The following is a 20,299-nucleotide window of genomic DNA, read 5'->3' as shown; positions in this document are numbered from 1 at the left end:
GACCCTGCAGATGGGTAAGGATCCACCGAATGAACTTCCAGGCCAGAGCCAGCAGCTGCCTGGGCCGGGAGGCTAACAGGCTGGGCTCTTCTCGCTCCCGTCTGGAGCCCCGTCTCCAGGGCTCTGGACACAGCTTCCTTTGTTCTCTTTCCTGAGGAGCCCAGGCCCGCCCAGCCTTCCTGCCCAGACCTCGGGGGCCATCTCTGCGTGGCTGGGGGAGCACCTGCCCTGAGAAAGCAGGGAGTGGGGAGCCCGAGCCTTCTGAATGGTCCCCGCCCCCAGCCCGGCTTCAGTCTGAGGGAGCCATCATGCTGTTTCTCTGGCCATTTCTAACAGCCAAGCGGTGCAACACCAGGGCTGAGGAGGCCGGAGGCAACTTCTGATCAGTGACGAGTTTTGATTTGGGCCGAGTGACCGTGGAAGTGACGACCGTGGGTGCTGCTTGGCTGGCCGCCCAGCCCAGCTCTGTGTCCAGATGCAACAGAGAGGCCTCGGATGGAGTTTGTTTCTGCCCCAGTCTATGTGGTGTTCCTGGCACCAGGTCGTCCTGGGAAGGGGGTTCTCTGAGCTGACCCAGCAAGGGCACGTGGGAGTGAGGTAAAGGGCTCAGAGCATTTGGTCCTAGGGGTGTCTGTCTTTCAGTCCTGAGTGCACTCGTCAAGACTGGCCACTAATCTGGCCACTCCTTTGAACGGGGTCCCAGTCCTTCACCAGACTCGAGACCTGACAGCCTGGAGCCGGCAGGAAGCAGCCATTGTATCTGCCGAAGTCCAGAGCAGGGGCGGAAACCCCGGTGTCTGGCATGGACCGGCAGGCCCCGGTCACCACACGGACACGGTGGCAGCAAGCCCCTGCGGCCGTGATTTTTATAAGCCCTATCTTGTGGTCGGCAGGACTGTCAGGATCCACAGAGAACACGTGGCTCCCGCTTTGCCGTCCCCAGCCCCGAGGCTTCCGCAGCCCTCAGACCCTGGCCCTCGTGGCTGCTCAGGCCAGAGCCAGAGGGAGAGGTGAGCACAGCGAGCAGGGCTTTGCAGAGGTGGTGGTCGTCTTCTCTTCTGCTGGGTGTCTTTCCTGCTGTCCACTGGGGGGCAGGTGGCAAGCCAGGGTGCCTGAGAGTCTGAGTGGTGACTTGCCATCGGTGCCTCTTCTTCCGGAGCCGGGCTGTGCCTTGTGCACACTGGGCACTTGAGTGTTAGTGGCTTTTCTTGGCTAATGCTCCGTAACTGCTCTTCCTTTCCACGATAAGTGGGTGATTTAGAAGTCTTTCGAGTCTTCGACTGGAGCCGAAGGTGAATTGTCCAGGGTAGAGGCTGTTCGGAGTCACTGAATACAGAAAGCTGCCAGTGTGTGGTCTTTCCCGAGGGTCAAACCGCAGAGTAGATCCACTGGTGGAGGGTAACAGTCTACCCCCGTGGTAGCTCTTCTGTAATTGGTGTTTCAAGAGAAATTGTCACTCATCCTTGGTTCGTGCCCATACAGAGGTCTCATTCTGGCAGTTTGCTTGAAACGCTGGCCGGGCGGGAGCCCCAGGCTGACGGGTGCTGGCTGGCAGGGGAGGGACGCAGCACGGTCAGTGGGCACCCAGTGAGGCCGGGTGAGCGCCAGGGGACAAGGGGCGTCCCGTGCAGAGGAGTTCCTGCGGCGCTTCTGGGCAGGTGCGTCATTGAGCTGTGTCAGGAGGACCGGACTGTGCCATAATTGTTACCACAGAAAAAACACGCCAACCTTCCTCTCTCCCCTGCCGGCCATTGTTCATTGAAAGTTTACTGAGCACAGTGTTTGTGGATGTCAGGGAGGTTGTCACAGCTGCAGGGTCCTTCCTGACGGGCCTGATTCCTGCTGGTTTTCTTCCCCCCCCCCCGGCTAACCTTCTAGTCTTCGGGGCCACGGGAGGGCCGGGAATGGCTGGCGAGCAGTTTGCCTGGGGCGCCGCCTCTCTCCCAGAGACGCTGGAAAGACAGGATCATCTTGGTGCTAAGAGGCAACTGCCCTGTTTGTCCAGAGGCAAATGGAGACTTTACCGAACTATACAAGAGGGTCCCTACCCCCTGCGGCCGCCAGGTGTGAGACCAAACTGAGGGGCATACTCTGTGGGTCAGGCCTGGGTGGAATGGGAATTCTTTACCCAGGAGTAAGTGTTTTTTTTTTTTTTTTTTTTTAAGATTTTATTTATTTGACAGAGAAAGACACAGCGAGAGAGGGAACACAAACGGGGAGTGGGAGAGGGAGAAGCAGACTCCCTGCCGAGCAGGGACCCCGATGCGGGACTCGATCCCGGGACTCCAGGATCATGACCTGAGCCGAAGGCAGTCGCTTAACCAACTGAGCCACCCAGGCGCCCCAGGAGTAAGTGTTTTTAACAGAAAGATGTAACTTGCCTTTGGACCGTGGCTGTGCCGAGGCGGTGGAGTGGGCTGCCCTCTCTGGGCTGAGTCTCCAGGCCTAATGAGGTCCCCTGTGGGGATGCTGCTATTTCTAAAATGCAAATTGCACATTTCCTAGATTTTGTATCTGTGGATTTGGATGAGGGAGCAGGGCCAAACTGCTTATACAATTTGATATGGGCCGAAATGGTACTTCAAATCTTTTGATTGTTCCTAAATAAAAACATAAATACATTTCACATCTGCGGACTTTATTTTGTGGGGGATCCCGAAAAACTAAAAACACTTCACATCTGCGGATTTATTTAGTGGGCAAGCCCGAACCTTAAACGTGGATGGATGAGCAAGGCCATTCCCCTTGGCCCACTTCAGGAAAAGTTCCACTGCTGGGTCCACGGGACTGGCTTCTATGTGATGGAACCGTGATGTTTTTAGGAATTACACTCCACAGACAAGGGCAGAGGAGTCAGACCTGGAGTCCTCAGGTGTCTGGTAAGAGGATGCTGGCAAGTCCTTTTCTTTCCCCCTTTTGCCCCATGAGAAGAGTACTCAGAAGCAGAGCTTGTCCTGTTCGCTAAGGAGGGGCTGGCGAATATGCGTAAGAACCCAGGAGCCTCGAAGGAACGTTAAAAGCCTCATTTCTAAGATTCAGAGCAATTGCATCTTGTTGGGGGTGACCCTGAGGGCCTGTGACAGGAAAAAGGGAGCCCACAAATATCACCTGGGGCAGAGACATACCAAGGCAGTTCTCGTCCCAGGTGGACACCAGGGCCTGTCCCTGGCTTGGCCGTTCTGGAGGCCAACTTAAGCCTTGGGAGAGCGGCTTTGTGTCAAATGTAAAGCAAGTCCTTGGGAGCTGGACCAACCTGGTGTGGAGCCCGGAAGCCAACCAGCCGAACCCCCAGGGTGGGTGCAGACTCAGGCGGTGGTTTCTTGGGACACAGCTGTGGACAGAGTTGGCAGTAGAAGTCAGCAGGGGGTTGCCGTGAGCTTCCATGGGGCAGCTGCGGTGGCCTCCACGCAGGAAACAGAAGGCCTGCCTGACTCCTGGGCATAAGTCCCCTGGGGTTCTCAGAGGAACGACCCAGTGAGGAGGATTCTCAGGCTGAGACCGGGCTTGAGCTCTTGAACTGAAATGTGAGGCAGGACCTTATTTTGTTCCATGAACTAGTTTGGTGGGATAATCGGATACTGCTTGTAGTGGTTTCTCCCTTCAAAAGAACAGCAATGGTGGGAGCTGATGGGCTCAAATGGAAAGACGAGTGAGTTTTGAACCAGCCCCAGCCTTCAGGTGTTGTTCAGCACGTGCCTGGTCAGGAGGGGGGCCTTGTGTCCTCTGCTCATGGCCACAGATCCTCGTGAATGGCACTGGCCCTCGGCTGGGGTCAGAAACTGCTCCTGCCTTCTCACAAGGCAGCCTCGAGAGAGGGGGGTGCTCGGCCTGACTGCTCTCTCTGCAGGGGTGTCAGCCACCGGCCTCGCAGGTAGTGCTGTGCGCATGCGTCCGCTGGCCGAGAAGTCCAGGCCTGCCACTGGGGGCGCAGTCCCCTTGTCCCTGCTCTGCCAGCCAGCCAGGAGTAGTTCCTGTTGGGAGACCGCGGGAGAGGGGACCCTGCAGGGAGCCATCCACTGCTTGTCTTTGCCCCTGGTTCCATGGACTTCCTCTCCCTGGCCCTGTTTTTTTGGGTGTCCTCTGCCCAAACTGGTGGGTCTCAACCCTGACCACTCATTCGGTTCACCTGGGCACCTCCCACTCACCACCAGGGCTGGCAGAGCCGTTAGGGCTCCGGGCACTGGTATTTCTCAGAAGCTTCCCAGGTGATGCCTGACCCAGTGGGTGGGAGGCAGTGCCAGCCCAAGCCGCCCCACGGCAGACACAGAGCCTGATCACACGGTGAGGTAACTACCCACCACAGGCCCAAACCTTCAGGCTTGAGTGAGGGTCTCCCTTCACCCCACCTGCTTGTGGGGCCTCCCGGGGCAGTCAGTGAGGTCAGATCGGCCTGGAGGAAGCGGAGGTGAAACTGATCTGTGCATTTGCATTACTGAGGGTTGTCGTGTTTTCTGCTAGGATGAAAGATCAAGACATTGGCGACGAAAGGCAAAGGCAGTGTCGCAGGGGAAGGGGGTGGGGTGGGGGACAGGCAGGCCTCAGGTAGGAAGCCGCTGCAAGGACTTCAGAGCTGTCTCTCCCCGAGTCACACTCCAAGACACTTGGTTCAGTAAATGATTGAACGTACGTTCTGATTAACAATGGTCAACACCAACAAGCCAAGCCTGGGCCATGATGACAGGCGGCCCCTAACTGAAAGACCCGCACGGAACCTCTTCCTCCATAGATTAGAAAAGCTCTCACCTGGCCACGGGACTCTGGAACGGGAAAACATGGCTCAGGGAAGTCCAGGTTAACTCGCACCCGCCACCTTGTCTGTGGGAAAAGGACTGTCCTCTCTGAGTAGATCAGAGCAGCTCTAGAAGAAAGCCAGGGGGCCAGCAAGAACCTGAGCAATAGGTGCTCTGATACCAGCTGTCAAACCGTCTCAGTGGATAAGAAGAAATATTCTAAACTGATCCCAGTTCTCCAAGTGGATGGTGCTCAGAGGGACATACAGTGAGCCAGGACTGGCCCCCAACCTGTAAACTTGGGAACTGTTGTTAGGTCTCTGTGGTCTGACTTGTCATACAGGAAAGGGATGCTTGGCACCTGTAACTCTTCATCAGCCTTGGACTTGACTTAAAAATCTTGGTCTCTCCACGCTTTGTGTGGTCTGTGAATTATCACACCAGGTGTATACTCATTACCATTTTAAGAACCGATTATACTTAACCTGCATCTTTTCAGTGACAGATCTTTTCAGGCTCCCTGGGCTGGCTTTTTAGGCCTGTCCCCACCCATCCACCAGGCAGGCAACTGTGTATGTGCGTCATTTCTGATCTACACCGGCATAGACCACGGGGAAGGTAAGGGCACGGCCTTTTCAACCAGGTCTGGGCACAGAGATTGGGTTGCAGGCTATTGAAGCCTTTTCACCCTACTTCTGAATGCTGCGTTGTTTTTGAAAGGAGAGGCTTCTGTGGGCTGGGAGGGGACTTGGGTGGCCTCCCACTCACCACCAGGGCTGGCAGGCCACAGAAACCCGGGCTCCCTCACAGGCCAGTGGCCACACTTGACCCTGCCATACCCTCTGCAGACGAGCTGGAGAAGAGGGCAGCCTCACCCCACCTCGGAGCCCAGAGGGGAGATCTGCTTGACCTGGAAGTTGTGCAACCCCCCGCCCCCCTGCCACCGCCTCCACGGCACAATAACCACCCAACAAATGGTCCACAGTTAACAAGTCTCCAGACAACCGGCTCTCCTGAGCACCCCCGCAAGAACCCAACAAGGGACCCGGGGCTGCTTTATTTGGCAGGCCGATCTTAAGAGGCCAGCACAACTAGCAAATGGCCCACCCCAAGCCCAGATGCGGGCAGCAGGCTTGCGTGTGCTGAGTGCTGGCTGCGCCGCGAGGTGCCTCTGTGCCCACGGGCTGGGACTCCAGCCTCTGTCCTTTAAAGCGGGGCTGCCTTCCCGACCTTTCCCATCTCCTTTCTGGGATCTCTGCACTAGCTAGGCAGAAGCAGCCAGCCGCTGAGCAGCTGTCCCCGCAGCTCCCCGCAAAGCAGGCAACTCCTTAACCCGCTTCCGTTCCTAAGGGAAAGCATCCTGAGTCGTCTTTGCCTTCAAACAAACAAAACCCACCTGACCACCAGAACAGGCTTTGCTCTTTCTTCTCCTCCCATCCCTACCTACCCGATTCCTAACAGCCTTACCGGTCCCCAGAGGACAGGGCAGGTCGCAGCCAGACCCTCCCCTCCCCCTAGGCTCTGCCCCAAGGCTTCCCTCCAAAGGGGAGCAGCAGGACTAGGTAATGTAGTGACTATCCTACTGAGAAGAAAAATACTGATGTTTTTTAAGTCCTTTTCAGAAGGAAAGTTTTTCCAATAAAATTTAAGATTTTTGTTAATATTTAAATTATAAGCCAAATGCTGGCAACCATATATAGATATGTTTGCTGTGGACAAGACTGTGAGGTCATACTTGCAAAGACAACTTTGGAACTAGTTTAAATAAACCAATACATTTTCTCAGAAATTTGTATAATTTCCTTCGGTTTACAATCCATGATATGGAAAGTTTAATAGAACGTTAAATAATTTACCTTCTACCCTAAAAGCTACAGAAAACGGAATCACTATTAGGATCGAGTAATAACAAGGCTTTAACGGCTCAGTGGTTTTTCTTAAGAGTATATAAATATATAAATCTTGAAAAGGTAACACTGTTAGTTGAGCTGTAAAATCCATAAAAATAACAGTTCTGCCACAGTGCAGACAAGTTCGCTCAGTTTGCTCCCCCACCCCCACCAAGCAGCTTTCCGGTTAGAAGTGGAAGACCTAGAAAATCATACCCTATGTGAAATAATGAAGATAGTGAGAAACGGGGTGTGCAAAAAATAACCTTTAAAATTTCCATTTCCAACATCACAGATGCCCAGTAACAGGACTTTGAACTGGTTTAATGAACACTCAGGATCATCTCGGCATCCTCCTGCCGTGTTGTCTGCAGGCTCCGATCCCAGGTCTGCTGCTGCAACAGGGAGAGTGGTCTTCAGTCTGAACTCGGATGGGGCAGGGGGCCGGGTGGGGGGGGAAGGGGGTCCCCTGGCTGGCCTGCTGGAGGGCACCCTGAAGGAGGCAGTTTCCTGAACGTACTGGGGAAAAGCCCCGCTCTGGGCCGCACCTGTCTCCGACCAAGGCCTCCAGTCTGCCGCTCTGGCCGTTAGACCTCCGGCCTGACCGTGGCCCCTCCGTGAGTGCGAGGTGCGCCACGGCTGACCGTGGGGCAGGAGGGGCGGTGTGGCTGGGCCAGCACGTCCGCAAACTCCGGCGCCCCGGTGAGCGGGTCCCGACTCCAGGTTTGCATCCAGAGCACCCGCCTTGGGCTGCGCCCCCACCGCCCCCCACCGCCCCCCCCCCCCCCGCTTCGGGCAGCAGGCAGGCGGTGTAGCCCGTGGCGGCGCAGGGCGTCCGGGTCCTCCCCCTCCTCCCCCCAAGGTCCTGAGGTGCTGCCGGCCATCCTCCAGGTGGCCCCTCACCCGGGGGCCCACGGCAGCCCGGGCCGCCCGCCGCAGCTGCGTCTGACGCGATCCCAAGTATCTTGCGGGCTGGGTGGTGTTCCCGGCCGCAGGCAGCGTGCCCTTGTGCTGTGTCCTCTTCCTCGAGCCGGCGGAGCCCCTCTCCAGGCGGGTCCTGTGCTGCCCGCCCTGGCTCTGTGGCCAGCGGCCAGCAACCCTCACCCCTTCCTGGCTGGGGTTGTGAAGCTCCAGGACGATGTAAACTCGGGGCTGCTTCCCTGGCCCAGCGAGGCTACTGCGGCTCTCTCGGCAAGGTCAGTGGTTCCTCCGAGCCGCCCGTGCAGCGGGCCGAGGCAGCCTCTGTCCCCAAGAGGCTACTGCCACGGTCCTGGCCCCACGGACGGAAGGCTCCACCCCCAGAAGGCAGGACCAGATGTGTGTGCTTAATTAATTCGAGTCACAGTACGGGTTTCGCCTTCACCCAGAGCTGGGGCATGGAGGCCCCAAACAGTACTACAACTCATCAGTGGCTTGGTTTGTCTAGCAGTCACTGCTGGAACCCAGCTCCAGGCCTCAGGGCCAGGACGGCCGCCACGGCAGGCCGCGTCCCAGGAACCCAGCTCGCGGCGCTCCACGAGGCACGCGGCGCCTGCTGCTCTCCACGGGGCTGGCGAACGGCTAGAGGCGGTTGTCTCCGTTGACCCGAGTCCGACGTGGGGCCCTGGATGGAAGGAGAGCGCGTCCCTACTGGCAGTGGGGCCTCGCAGCCCAGTGGGACAGCCCAAGGCAAGGAAAGCCAGACAAGGCGAGTCCTCCCCAGGAGCAAGAGAAGGACGCAGAAGGGGCCGCAAGCTCTCCTTCCCATCTCCCCGGTATGCCGCCCACCCTCCATCCCCGCACCTCCGTTCCCGACTGTCAGACTGGTCTGCCAGATGCTCGTGGGAGATACGGAAGTCCTCAAACGGCTGCTGGTAGCGGGCTTCGAAGGAACCTTCCCGGGCCCGGCCGTGAAAGAGCTGGCCCGAGGCATCGGAGCCCCGCTCCCGCAGAGACATACCGAAGGGACTGAGGTCCCCGTTCTCCTGCTTCAACAAGGGCAGGGCGCGTGGGGTCAGTGCCTCCCCCGGGGGGCCTTGTGAGGCTGCAGCCCACCGGCCCCCCGCCTGCGCTGCGGTTACCTTGGCAGGGAAAACATCGATCTTGACGAGCAGGGAGGCCAGCTCCAGGTCCTCGCTGTAGTTGTTCTTCAAAGGCACGGCTCTGTATCCTAGGAGGAGGAAGGCCGGGCCCTCAGCCTGGGAGGGAGCCGAGCAGGGGGCCCGCCCCCTGCGGCCCCCACACCCCTAGGTAGGCCCCAGGCGCTGTCTCTACGAAGGCTCCTCACCTGTCTTCAGGCCTTTCACTGGGAAGGTAGCCTGAGCCAGGAAGTTCTGGTCACTGAACATGTCTTCCTCATACACCACAAAGCGCAGAAAGGCGAATTCCGGGTTGCTGATCTGGAAGTGGAAGGGCTTGGCAGGCCACACAGGGTTCAGTCCATTGTCCACTGTGAAAGTCAGGGCAAAAGGCCTCAGGCCACCGCCTCGAGAGGACAAGAGTCGCTGGTGTGGAGTGTGGACGGGCCTTCGGGGCATGGCGAGTGGGGAGGGCAGACCTACCCACAAACTCTGTCTTCTGCTTGACGCTGTCATACTCTGCTCCGGCCACCTCAATCTCCACAAAAGGACACACGATGCCTCGGCCGTTCTTTGGCAGGTGCCGGGCCCCCAGCACCTGGAAGGCAGGCCAAGATGGGCCAGGGACGGTCCCTTCGGTGCCTTCCCAGGCCTCACTATGCAGTGTAGGCAGTGCGCCCTCTGCTGGGCCCCAAGGAGGCGGCCCACTAAATGGCTCCCCGCATCAGGGCCCTGGGAGCGGTGGCACTGGAAATCTCTGCTTTAGCCGCCACTTTCACGGGAGTTTTTGCATCTACTTCATTAAATCCATGTCTGTTCTAACATGGACTTTTTTTTTCCCCAAAGATTATTTATTTATTTATATGAGAGAGAGAATGAGACAGAGAGAGAACGCACGAGAGGGGGGAGGGTCAGAGGGAGAAGCAGACTCCCTGCTGAGCAGGGAGCCCGACGCGGGACTCGATCCCAGGACTCCAGGATCATGACCTGAGCCGAAGACAGTCATTTAACCAACTGAGCCACCCAGGCGCCCCTAACATGGACATCTTTTACGTGACATCCCCCCAAGGAAAGGAGGAACTCTCCTCTCGGGGGAGAAGCATGTGCTTGCCCTATGCTCTCCTCAGCCCCACCCGGCCCGAAGCCCACAGCACGGGCTGCCCCCCACCGCCCCTAGTGGCTCAGGGCCGGTTCTCAAACAGAGCTGGGGGGCAGCTGAGCCCTCAGTGGACAGCCTGACTCCAGTGATTTCACAACCGAGCGGGCCTTTACCACTCTGGGCCTGGCCCCACAATGGAGGCCAGCAGCTGCCTTCCTGCCTGAGGACGGTCACGCCTTCCTCCAGCTCAGAAACAGTCCAGTGCGCCCCCCACCCGTCACACGGACACCCTATCCTTGACTCTGGAAAGGGGCCCCGGCAGAGCAACCGCCACCCACCCTGAAGCACGCACCTCAATGCAGATGGCACATGGCTCCAGACCTCGGAGGCTGCTCTTGTCAAAGGGATCAAAGGCCTCGTCCCGCATGGTGCTCGGCTGCAGCACGTAGCCGCAGTGGCCGCCGGCCATGAAGAGGGCCTGGTTCATCTGCATAGGCTTGTCTGGAAGAGCCGGTTCCGGTGGGCTCCAGCCCCACAGCCCAGCAGAGCCCCCTCCCCGCCCCAAAGGGCAGCTCCTCACCTGGGGTCTGGAAGTTGAGGGCCACGAGCTGACTGCCGCAGATCCACATGGGCAAGGGGTCGTAGTTGGAGGAGTCCAGCCGCTGGCCCTTGGGGTAGATGCGGGAGAGCTGCAGCCGGTTGTACTGGAGGAACTTCTTGCCTTTGGCCTTGTTCACGTATTTCTCCGCCTTCGTCTCCGGAAAGGACGACATGTCCCGGTAGCAGGCACGTTCCGTGCCAATCTCTGGGCCAAACCGAGAATGCTTACAGAGCCGGCCCACCCAGGCGGCTCCCCCAACCCCCATATAAAGGGACGAAATGCTCCTCCGTCTTCCACCTGCCCGGGAGGGCACCCAAACCCACCCCGCCGGGGCCTCGGCCCTTACTCTCTTCATCGAAGGGAACGGGCCGACAGTAGACAACCAGCTCGGAGAGCTCCAGGGCGATCTTCTTCCTGCGCTCCATCATCTTCCCCTCCGTGAGCTGGTGACACACACACAGCCTGTAGCCCCAGGGTGGAGCCCCCGCCCCACAGAAGGGCGCACCCACACCGCAGGGGCTCTCCGAGCCCTTCCCTGTTCCCTGCATCTTCCAGACCCCACCGGACAGTAAACAAGGGCCCTTCTGTCCTCCAGCCCCAGCCCAGAATCGTCCCTCCTCTTCTCTGCCCTGAAGGGCACACTTGCCCTCCAAGACTCTCAGAGGGTGGGATCCTCACCACCACCCAAGTCTCAATGACAGCTCAGGGTCCTGGGGCTGGCTGCGCTCTCCAGTGATGCTTTGTGACCATCGGGTACGCCGCCTCCCTTAGGCAAAAAGGCAGCCTCCTCTGACTTCAGTAGGAACGCAGGCCTCTGGCTCGGTCTCCGGTGCCCCAGTGACTCTACCCCACCTCCCAGGCCTAAGAACCTCATCACCTCAGCTCCCCCCACCCCAGTGCAGCCACCTACCCACCACGGCCACTAGCAAGTGCGCCCCATCCTGTCCTCATCCCCCCAGAGGCCCGCTTTCTTCCATCAGGGGCTCCTACACTCATATTCTCACTCCCTCTTTCAGCCCAGACCCCAGAATCCATCCCCTCAACCAGCGGGTCTGCCAGTAAAATCCTCAGCACCTTCCATTCTCTGTGGGACTCGTGAATGCCCGTTCTTCAAAGCAGCCAGACCTGTAGCCTTCGAGCCTTCTAGCCCACACCAACCACGGAGGCAACGGCCATCCCACAGAATTCCCTTAACCCTTACAAATACTTTCCGCTGCCCCAGGCTCAAGTGGACGAGGCCTCTCTCCTCCCCGCTGGCTCCTCCAGCAGTCGGCATGAAAGCCTGCCCGGGCTCCGGCCCCGCGGAGGTGCTCTGCCTTTGCCACGCCACACGCCCCCCCCAACCCCGGCCACCACCCTGCCATGGTTCCTGGTAGTGGCACTAGGGCTGTTCGCTGCTGCCAAAGCCAGTGGGCACTTTCAGGTTCTTATCGTGCCTGTTGGTACCTCCACAGCCCTCAACACAGACCCCATCACCCCCCCGCTCCCCCCCGCCCCAGGCTGCTTCTGGCTTCTCTGGCCTGCCCTTCCCGGCTCCTCCTGTCACCCACACCTTCAAAGCGAAGCCCTCCTCCCGCTCCACACCACCAGTCCCTCCTGCTTCCAGCCCAGGACTTCTCTGGCCTCTGTGCTTGTGTTTCCAAGTGCCCGCCAGGCAGACCCACGGGGCTGGCTCCCGGCTCCTGGGGGGGCCTGGTGCCACAGGCCTCGCCCCCAACAGGCTCACAGGCTGCCCCTGCGCCCCCCTGCTCCCCTCACCCTGGCGTCTGCCGTCTGGGCCACCTCTCGGATCTTCTTCACCCAGTCCTGCAGCTCCTCCTGGGAGTCAGCAGCGACGTCCAGGGACCAGTGTGCCACCGAAGCCATGCTGATGGAGAAGACGAAGAGCCGGCTGTTCTTGCCCTCGGGACGGATGGCTGCGAGCGCGAGAGGACAGAGCTGGCAAGTCGTTTCTGCATCCCCCACACCACAGCCCAGGGACTGGCTCGGTGTCCCCTCACCACCTGTCCTCCCCACACATCACTGGGGGACAGGGCTGCTCAGCCTGGCCCATGTGACAGCAGAGGACGCGAGGGCTGCCGGGAAGAGGTGGGCCGGGGCTCCAAACCGGTCTGTCTCCCCTGGGTCCTCTGCCCCCCCCACCCCGGGACCCCGCCTATGAGGACTGCGGAGGTCAGCGAGCCATCCGCGTCTCCCACAGTGCCTGGCTCCGGGTGAGCAGGCAGGGCTCAAAGCTGGAGGTGAACAAGGAGCCCAGGGTGTCAAGCGGGGGGATCCAAGCACTGGGAGAGCTCGGGGTGGGGGGCAGCCTCTGGCTTCTTCCCTCGGCACGTGCCGAGAGCCACCAAGGACAGCCTGACCCTAAGCAACGGTGAGCTGGAAAACGGGATGGGGGCTCACCGATCTGACAAGCCGGCACATCCAAGACCCCCCGGAGCAAGTCCCCCAGGGGGCTGTTCTCGTCCAAGTGCTGTGGAAGGCAAAGCCCAAGGGCTCGTCAGCACGTCCGCTGTACACACGCATGGGGGGAGGTCTGTGTGCATGCGACAGACGCCCGCACAAGCGCACACATGACAACACACACACACGGGTGTGTGTGGACCGCAGGTGCTGGAGGCTGTGCGTCACTGTGTGGGACTGGCGTGTCCCACCGCTGTGGCTCTGCGCTCACCTCCCTCTCAGGCTCCAGGGCTGCAGGGCTGACCATCTCCTCCACGTAGTTGGACGGGAACCACAGCTGCTTCTTCCCCCCATAGTCGCCCCGCCACCTGTGGAAGCCACATGGTGCTTACCCCGGCAACCACCCCAACTCCCACAAGGAGGGGAGCCCTTGTCAAGGCCCCACACGGAAGCCAGGCTGCGGCCAGCACCGCCGGTGCCCGTGTGGGGCCCCCACCTCCCGGCCTGCCACACCCCCACGGGCTCTGGCTCCGGGGACCAGGCTTACCAGCCGCCGTCTTGCTTCTCCACATTCTGGATGATGGCGCTCTTCGTGAACGTCAGCTCGTCCTCCCTCTGCGCCTTGTAGTCAAAGAGGGCTTTGACCGCACACTGCAAGGCGGAGAGCGCCGGTTAGAGTAGGCAGCCCCTCCTCACCTCTCCTGACCCGCGGCAACCTGCCCAGCTCCAGTCCTCACCACGGGCCCTACAGGAAACTCCAGGACAGATGCGACTGAGGACAGACCCAGGGCCTCTGCCATGGGGACTCCTGGAGGCCAGGCCTACCAGGCCCCCCCCAGCCTGGGAGAAAAGAACCTTCCCAGGCTCCCTGGCTGCTGAGGGAGAGGGCACAACTCCTTTACCCCTAGAGAAAGAGGCAAAAAGAGGAAGATCCTCTCTGACAGATCTTCACAAGGTAAGGGACTCAGTAGCAAAAGTACAAAATTTTCTGGACAGTGTGGCCTGCCCCTGCCCTGCTGCCGCCCAGGGAGGAAACGGGGAGTTACCCTGGGGAGCAATCTGGAAGGGTCAGTGCGGACCCCCCAGGGGCAAGGTCTGGGAGGGGGTCGGCCCAGGGAGAGCTGTGGTCGTACACAAACCACACATCTCTCACAACCTCTCAGGCCTCGGAAAACCACAAGCACCACTTCTCCACAACAACCACAGATGGGCCCCTGAGCAGAGCAATGTAAGCCCTGAGCAGCTGGGGACCCCCCACCCCCCACTGCTTCCTGTGCCCAGAGGCCTGACGCTGTACCTTGAAAGTAGGCATAGGATTTGCCTCCACGTAGAAGCCAGGGTTGCGTCCCTCATACAGGGCTCCATAGTCAGGCTCCTAGAAACAGGATGGAACGGGATACGTTAACACCCAGACGACAGTGGCAACCGGCTTCCCTGGGCCCCTCGATCAGTGTGGCAGACCCATGTGTCCTGCCTCACCAGGCCATGTCCGCCCCTTCCCGGACATCGGGTCCACCAGCATCTCAGACCTCAGTGGGCACGGCCTGGCCCTCCCCTCTCTCCACATTCTTACCCTGGACACCCACCCCATCATTTTGAAAGTTCTCTGTTCCTGAAGGCCCACACTGCTGCTGAGCTGTCTGCAGTGGAGTCCCGCAGGGGCCATGCACTCAACTTTCTAGCCCAGTGGCTCCCTCCCTCCCCCTGGGCGCCGCTGCTCCACACACGCCAATCCACCAGCCCAGCCCCGGGCCCCAATGTGTGAGGTCCTTTCCCTGGACACCCGTGCCCGCCGATGACAAGTCTCAAGTGAACCTCCCGTCCTAGATGCCTTCCTTTTGTCCAAGGCCACAGTTCCAGTCCCGAGCCCTTTCCACAGGCTTCTAACTTCACTTGTCTTACCCCTGGTGCCTCCTCCCACCACAGCCACACTTCTGTAGCCAACTCTCTTCTCTGCCCCGGTGACAGTCTAGTCCACGCCCAGCCAGGTAAGCCTCTGGCCTTGGGCCTACCGCTCCCTGTGTGAGCTCCAGGACCTCCTCACCCCTCAGCCCAGCTCACAGCCCCTAACTTCTTCACCTAACACATGCCATCCTTATAGACACACCCTCGTAGATGACATTCCCTCCAGGACACTGTCCTGGCACCTACGCCATGGCCCCCAGCTGGGCAGTGACCCGTCCAGGAGCTCCTACAATATCCCTGGCTTCTGTGTCTCACACAGACAGACTGTCCCACGATTGCCCAGCAGCTAGCCCAGGGTCACTGCCTGCCACGCCCCTCAACCACTGGGCCCTCACAGCGGTGCCAATCTTCTCCAGCGCCTCCTCGTTGATGGGATAGCGCAGCTTCATTTTGCGGTACAGTGGATGCTTCTCATAGTAGCTGATGAGGTCCACGAGGCTGTCGAACTCCGAGTTGCCCAGCATCACCGTCTGGCCCTCCTGCTGGACACGGCAATGCTTGATCTTGCCCTCGGCCCTTAACAGAAGAGTCACACGGGGTCAGGGCAGCCCAGACCCAGGAGTAGTCCCACACCACCTAGAGCACCCCGAGGCCACACCCCTCACCGGAAGGAGATGGCGTAGGAGTTGGGCTCATTCCGTTTTCTCACCAGGAAGGCCCCGTCCCGGGGGACACGCATCAGCATGTGCTCGGCCTGAGCTCTGGTCAGGCTAGCGTGGTACCACCTGAGGACAGACCGGAGTCAAGCCCTGGCCTTCCCCACTCAGGGCACGCCCCCCCGCCCGGCCCCTGGCCCCCCCCCTCACTCTTTGCTCTCGTGGGCATTGGTCTGCGGGACAGGCTCTGAGAGGCGCATCTCAAATTCGTTGCAGCGCAGGGGCACCTGCTGGTAGTGCGTGATGAGGTCATAGAGCGAGTCAAAAACCAAGTTGTCTGTCAAGAAGAACTTGGGGGGCCCCAGCGTCCTGCCGGGAGTGGATCCGGCAGTGCTGGACTTTCCCATTCCTCCTGCGGGCAGATGGGGAGGTGGTGAGAAGCAGGCGTGGCCCAGAATGCTGCTCTCCAGCCCAAGCGAGGCGCCTGAGGAGCTCGGGTGCCGGGCAGACCCGCAGGAGGGCTTCAAAGCACCCAGAAAGGTACGCGTGTGTGCGTGCGTGTGAGAAGATCGTGCTCTGTGTGAGAGCCTGTAACCGAGACCAACTACAGACTGTGGTGGTCTCGGGGCGGCGGGGGGGCACGTCGGAGTGCAGCACATGCACTGGGAGCGGGTTACCAGAAAGAGAGCGTGTAGTCGCCCACGAAGGTCTCGCTCTCCCGCACAAGGAAGGAGCCGTCAGGGGCCCCGGTCTCGATGCAATACTCGGTGAGCAGGCGCTCGGCGATGTGCCGTCCATCCCGTCCCGCCCCAAGCTTCCCATGGAACCACTTCTCACTGGAGTGCAGCTCCGTGCTGCCACTGGCCTGTGGGGGGGAAGGCAACAGCAAAAACGCTCGGTGACTCTGACCCCAGCCCGACCCCCAGCCCTGGGTGGGCCCCTCACCTCCTTGGGCTCCTCCTCATCCTCATTGCCCTGGTCACTGCTGGTCTCTTCAGAGTAGTAGATCTTGGTGCTGGTCAGAACGAAGTAGTGGGGGTACCACTCCTGGGAGAGACCGAAGTGGGGCCCATGAATGGAGGCCTCCTCCCACCGGGCCCCCCATGCTCAGCCTGGCCCGGCCCTCACGTGGTTCACAGGGTCTTCCAGGTAGAGGATGCCATTCTTGATGGAGTTGCTGATATCATTCTCAGAGTACATCACTGATGTAGGCACCTCTTCGTAGGCACTGCCCTCTGCCAGCTTCTTGTGCTAGGGGGGCAGGCAGGACATGGCAGTGCCAGCTCAGTCCCAGAGCCCCCACCTCCTCACCCAGGCTGAGACCACCAGCCAGAGCCATGGCCTGGGAGAGGAGCTGGGAAGTGTGGAGCCCCGCACTGTTACCTTGATGAGGATCTTCCTCTTGAGCTGGTTGGGTGAGGGGAGCCCGTCCGCAGCAATGTCCACGGGCTTGGTAAGGAGTGTGTCCCCAAGCACCTTCTTGAAGTACTGTGCCATGTTTCTCTGCTGGGCAATGCTGCAGTGGTCCTCGATGGACAGGATGACCGGGTACCTGCAGGGTAAGGGACAAGTGCAGTGACAGAGACCTAACAATTCTGAGGGGTCAACACTCACTCAGTCCAAACAGCCCCTCAGAAAAGGTGTTAGGAACCAAGGGCCTCAGGGCCCTGTCTAGGGGGGAGCTAGCCAGAGAAGATGCTAGCCCTGGCTTCTGAAAGGAAGTATTTTTTGAGGATGGGTAGAGCTTTAGTTTGTTCCACAGGCTAGCGAAGAACCCATGAAGAGGGGGGCCGAGGGTGCAGGAAACAGGGAGTAGCTTAGGAAGAATGGCTCAAGCAAACAGCAAGAAAGGAGGGGAGGCCAAGAAGGACAAAGATAAAAAACAGGGGGAGTGGGGACGGGACATTGGAGGGGGCCCTCTGTCACAGGAGAGAGCTGGAGCCAAGCTGACCCTTGCCCTCCTCCTCCCCCCCCCCCCCCCCCCGCCCACCCTGAGGCCCCGAAGGCATGCTCCTTGATGGTGTGCAGAACGTCTGAGAACTTGATCTTGGTGGTAAGGGTGTGTCCATGGTAAATGACTGGCATCCCATCTGGGCCATCCCAGCAGTCCACTGGGGAGGAACATGACCACAGTCAAGAGGGTGGCCCCCCCCAACCTACTCCCCCAGCCCCGGCCCCCACGCACACTCAATGCAGCGACAGCCCATTCGCAGGCAGCGAGCGTAGGCTTCTAGGGAGGACTCGCTGGAGAATTGGTCCCCGGTCAGGTACCTGGACAGGGAAGGAGAGGCAGGGGTGGTTGGGTGACTGCCTCCCTCCTAAGGGTGGGCCAGGTGGGGCTGAGGGAGCCACTCACGTGTTGTGGGAGGAAGAGATCCAGTAGTGGGAGAGAGGGTTGTTCATGGTGTCCGGGCACACTGCATCCAGCTGCGAGTTCCACACACTGTTCTCTTTGGAGAACAGAAAGGTAACAAACTGTCCAGGAACAGGAAGGAAAGGAAAGAGTGAGCCACTACCCCAGCCCACTGGCACGGCTGTGGTGGGAAGGAAGGATGCTCAGTGTCTATCACGGTGGGCAAGGTGGACAGTGGGGAGGAACAAGGTGGCAGCCCTAAGGAGAATCTGGCTCCTGGGACCCAGGTAGGGTTCTGGTCAGCACCCCTCATTCTGATGGAGGGGTGTGAAAGGTAGGGCTTACCTCGTCCAGGAAGAAGTATGGTTCTTCAATTTCTCGCAAGGGGTCTTGAAGGAAGCTGAGCATGAACTCCTGCACCTGAAGCCGGTCAACAGCCCACAGCTCCTGGTGGGGGTGGGTTGGGGAGGTGCACATGAGAGGCCGCCAGTGACGAGCCCAGCCCCCCTCAGCCAGGCACCCTGGCCCAGTCCAAGCCAGCCGTACCCCCTGGTACTCGAGGAGAAACTGCTGGAACTCAGGAAGGGACACACGACAGAGCTCCGGCCGCTCCCCTGCCCTGTGGGAAAGAAGGGGAGCGCCTGGCAGCCGGGTGGCTGGTACAGCCCACAGACAACGAGGGGCCCCCTGGAAGGCAGAGCCCAGCTCCCAGCCAGCACAGTTGCCCAAAAGGGTCCAGTATGGCTCACTCCCTCCCACGGCCTCCCACCTGTACCAGGAGTCACCAGGGAAGAACCCCACCACCCCATTTCAAACCAAACCTCAGGGCACTGGCTTCTAAGAAGGGGAGGTCCATCTGCAGGAGACAGAAGCTGGTCAGAGCGAGAGCCCCTGGGAGGCCACATGGGAAAAGGGCTTTCAGGAAGAAAGGCTGGGGCAACAGAGAGGGGTAGGCCTCCAGAGGAGAAAAGCTGGAGAAATGGTACCCGAAAGCCCTCAAGCGGGGCAGCGGGGCTGAGGCAAGCGGGGCCGGGGCTGGGGTGGGAGAGCAGGGGCAGGGGCCGTGGGAGGGCAGGTGGCTCATGCACCGTCTTCTGGGCGCTGTACATGAGGCTGCGGTACAGCTGAGCAAACTGCCCATAGGTGATGTCACTGCTGCGCTGCTCCAGGTCCTACATGGCACAGGGCGGGACTCCGGTTAGGTCCGCGGCCAGCGGATCCCGGGCTGCGCCCACTGCCTGCAGGTGGCCCAGGAGGTGCTTACCGTCAGACGCTCTCGGAGGAAGCGCATGTTGGGGACCCGGTAGTTGACCTGGGACAGCATGTTCTTCAGGTCCTTGGCTGATATACTGAGGGAACAGGGACATCCCCAGTGGCCTCACCCAACCTCTCTCATGACCTCTGACTTGTGGGTGAGTCCACCTGGGGCTGGACAGGTAAACATTACCCTGGCGCCTAGAGTCCTGAGGTGAGGCTAAATCAGAACCCTTGGGGTGACCAAGGGAAGTCCCCTCCTTTCTCTAGGGCTCAGTTTCCTCATCTAAGCAAAGACAAAGGCCATGATTCTAGTGAGAAAGGAGTGAACAGGCTCAGTGAAGTGGGTCAGGCATGGGGGAGGGGAGCCAACCTATAGGTCTCAACACTCGAGCCTGTACCTCTCTCTGGCCCCCTAGCAATCCTATGCGCTGCTGGCTCACCCAGACACAGGAGACACCCTTCCCCTGCTGAGCCTCCAGGCCTCACACAGCTGACTCACATACTCCCCGGGGGGAGTTCGGCAGGGATTTCTGACCAGTGACCCTGGAATGCCGGGAGTGTGTGTCTCAGCACCCGGCACAGGGTGGGGGGTGAGGGGGTGGCCGGAGGGGGTCCTGCTCAGCAAAATACCACTGCTGGTGACTGGACACTCTCCTGGGGTCTGACAGGGAAGTGTCCCTGCCCTCCAGGGGTGCCCTGCCCAGGATGTGGGACTAGGGGACACTGCTGAGCCTGGCAAAAGACGGCAAAGATGGGGGAAAGGGAGGCCTTCTCTCCTGGAGGCTGGTGTCAGGGAGGGGAGGGTGGGCGTCCTCCTCCTCCTTCCTAAGAGCCTGGCAGGCAGCACCAAAACTCCCTTGCAGGATTCAGTCCTGTACTAGGTGGTCCTGGCTGCTACTGGCACGTGCCAGCTGATCTGACCCCCAGGCGCCCAGGAGGAAGGTGGTCAGGGTCCTTGCTTTGCAGGCTGGGAAACTTGCTGCATCAACAAACTCTCTCTTGACTCTCTGCCATCAGCATTACAAGCAAGCTATTATCCGTCCCACCAAAACACCTGTCTTGACCCTGCTGACCTCTCCAGCGACCGCTCCCTTCTCTGCTCTCCCTCATAGCAGCACCTTGAAGGAGCCATCCATGCTCCCTTTCCTTCCCTGAACCCCCTTCCCCACTCCTCAAGGTCACCAACAACCTCTGTGCTGTCAAGTCCAAGGGGCACCTGTCTTCAACACACTTGACGAGGCCTGGCACAGCTGACCACTCCCTCCTCCCCGAACTTCCAAAACTCCACCCTCCAGGTTTTTCTCTTACCTCACAAGCTGCTACTTCCCCTGGCTAGCTCCTCCTCACCTCCC

At 59.9% G+C, this 20,299-nt stretch overlaps 2 protein-coding genes across 2 annotated transcripts in view; both read right to left on the bottom strand.

The window, feature by feature from the left end:
* Window positions 1-6,313: 6,313 nt before the first annotated feature.
* On the bottom strand, window positions 6,314-7,997 carry LOC123326034. Its single transcript, XM_044919043.1, has 2 exons — window positions 7,968-7,997; window positions 6,314-7,804 (listed from the first exon to the last, which is right to left on the bottom strand). Exons 1-2 carry the CDS (start codon window positions 7,995-7,997, stop codon window positions 6,830-6,832), a joined length of 1,005 nt encoding a protein of 334 aa, XP_044774978.1. The 3' UTR covers window positions 6,314-6,829.
* Window positions 6,871-20,299, bottom strand: part of PLCG1 (phospholipase C gamma 1) — a 35,942-nt gene continuing 22,513 nt past the window's right edge. Inside the window, 29 exon segments of the mRNA XM_021688922.2 lie at window positions 6,871-8,222; window positions 8,402-8,583; window positions 8,680-8,768; window positions 8,886-9,047; window positions 9,160-9,274; window positions 10,128-10,276; window positions 10,356-10,580; window positions 10,723-10,819; window positions 12,135-12,292; window positions 12,777-12,846; window positions 13,048-13,144; window positions 13,324-13,427; window positions 14,074-14,151; window positions 15,077-15,257; window positions 15,347-15,466; window positions 15,548-15,693; window positions 15,695-15,749; window positions 16,015-16,202; window positions 16,283-16,384; window positions 16,466-16,588; window positions 16,721-16,889; window positions 17,328-17,448; window positions 17,523-17,608; window positions 17,694-17,812; window positions 18,036-18,137; window positions 18,237-18,309; window positions 18,512-18,546; window positions 18,779-18,862; window positions 18,955-19,039. Coding sequence (XP_021544597.2) covers window positions 8,180-8,222; window positions 8,402-8,583; window positions 8,680-8,768; window positions 8,886-9,047; window positions 9,160-9,274; window positions 10,128-10,276; window positions 10,356-10,580; window positions 10,723-10,819; window positions 12,135-12,292; window positions 12,777-12,846; window positions 13,048-13,144; window positions 13,324-13,427; window positions 14,074-14,151; window positions 15,077-15,257; window positions 15,347-15,466; window positions 15,548-15,693; window positions 15,695-15,749; window positions 16,015-16,202; window positions 16,283-16,384; window positions 16,466-16,588; window positions 16,721-16,889; window positions 17,328-17,448; window positions 17,523-17,608; window positions 17,694-17,812; window positions 18,036-18,137; window positions 18,237-18,309; window positions 18,512-18,546; window positions 18,779-18,862; window positions 18,955-19,039 — 3,358 coding nt within the window. The 3' untranslated portion in view covers window positions 6,871-8,179.

This window comes from Neomonachus schauinslandi, chromosome 10, assembly GCF_002201575.2.
Source record: "Neomonachus schauinslandi chromosome 10, ASM220157v2, whole genome shotgun sequence".
Classification (NCBI taxonomy): domain Eukaryota; kingdom Metazoa; phylum Chordata; class Mammalia; order Carnivora; family Phocidae; genus Neomonachus; species Neomonachus schauinslandi.
The sequence above is the reverse complement of the archived record's forward strand: the minus strand, read 5'-3'. Positions and strand labels throughout refer to the sequence as shown.

Bases quoted from the DNA above. Each gene is read 5' to 3' on its own strand.
- LOC123326034 (XM_044919043.1), bottom strand. From the start codon at position 7,997: ATGCCCCAGCTCTGGGTGAAGGCGAAACCC. The intron at 7,805-7,967 runs GTACTGTGACTC...CCTTGCCGAGAG, and splicing joins TCTGGGTGAAGGCGAAACCC to AGCCGCAGTAGCCTCGCTGG.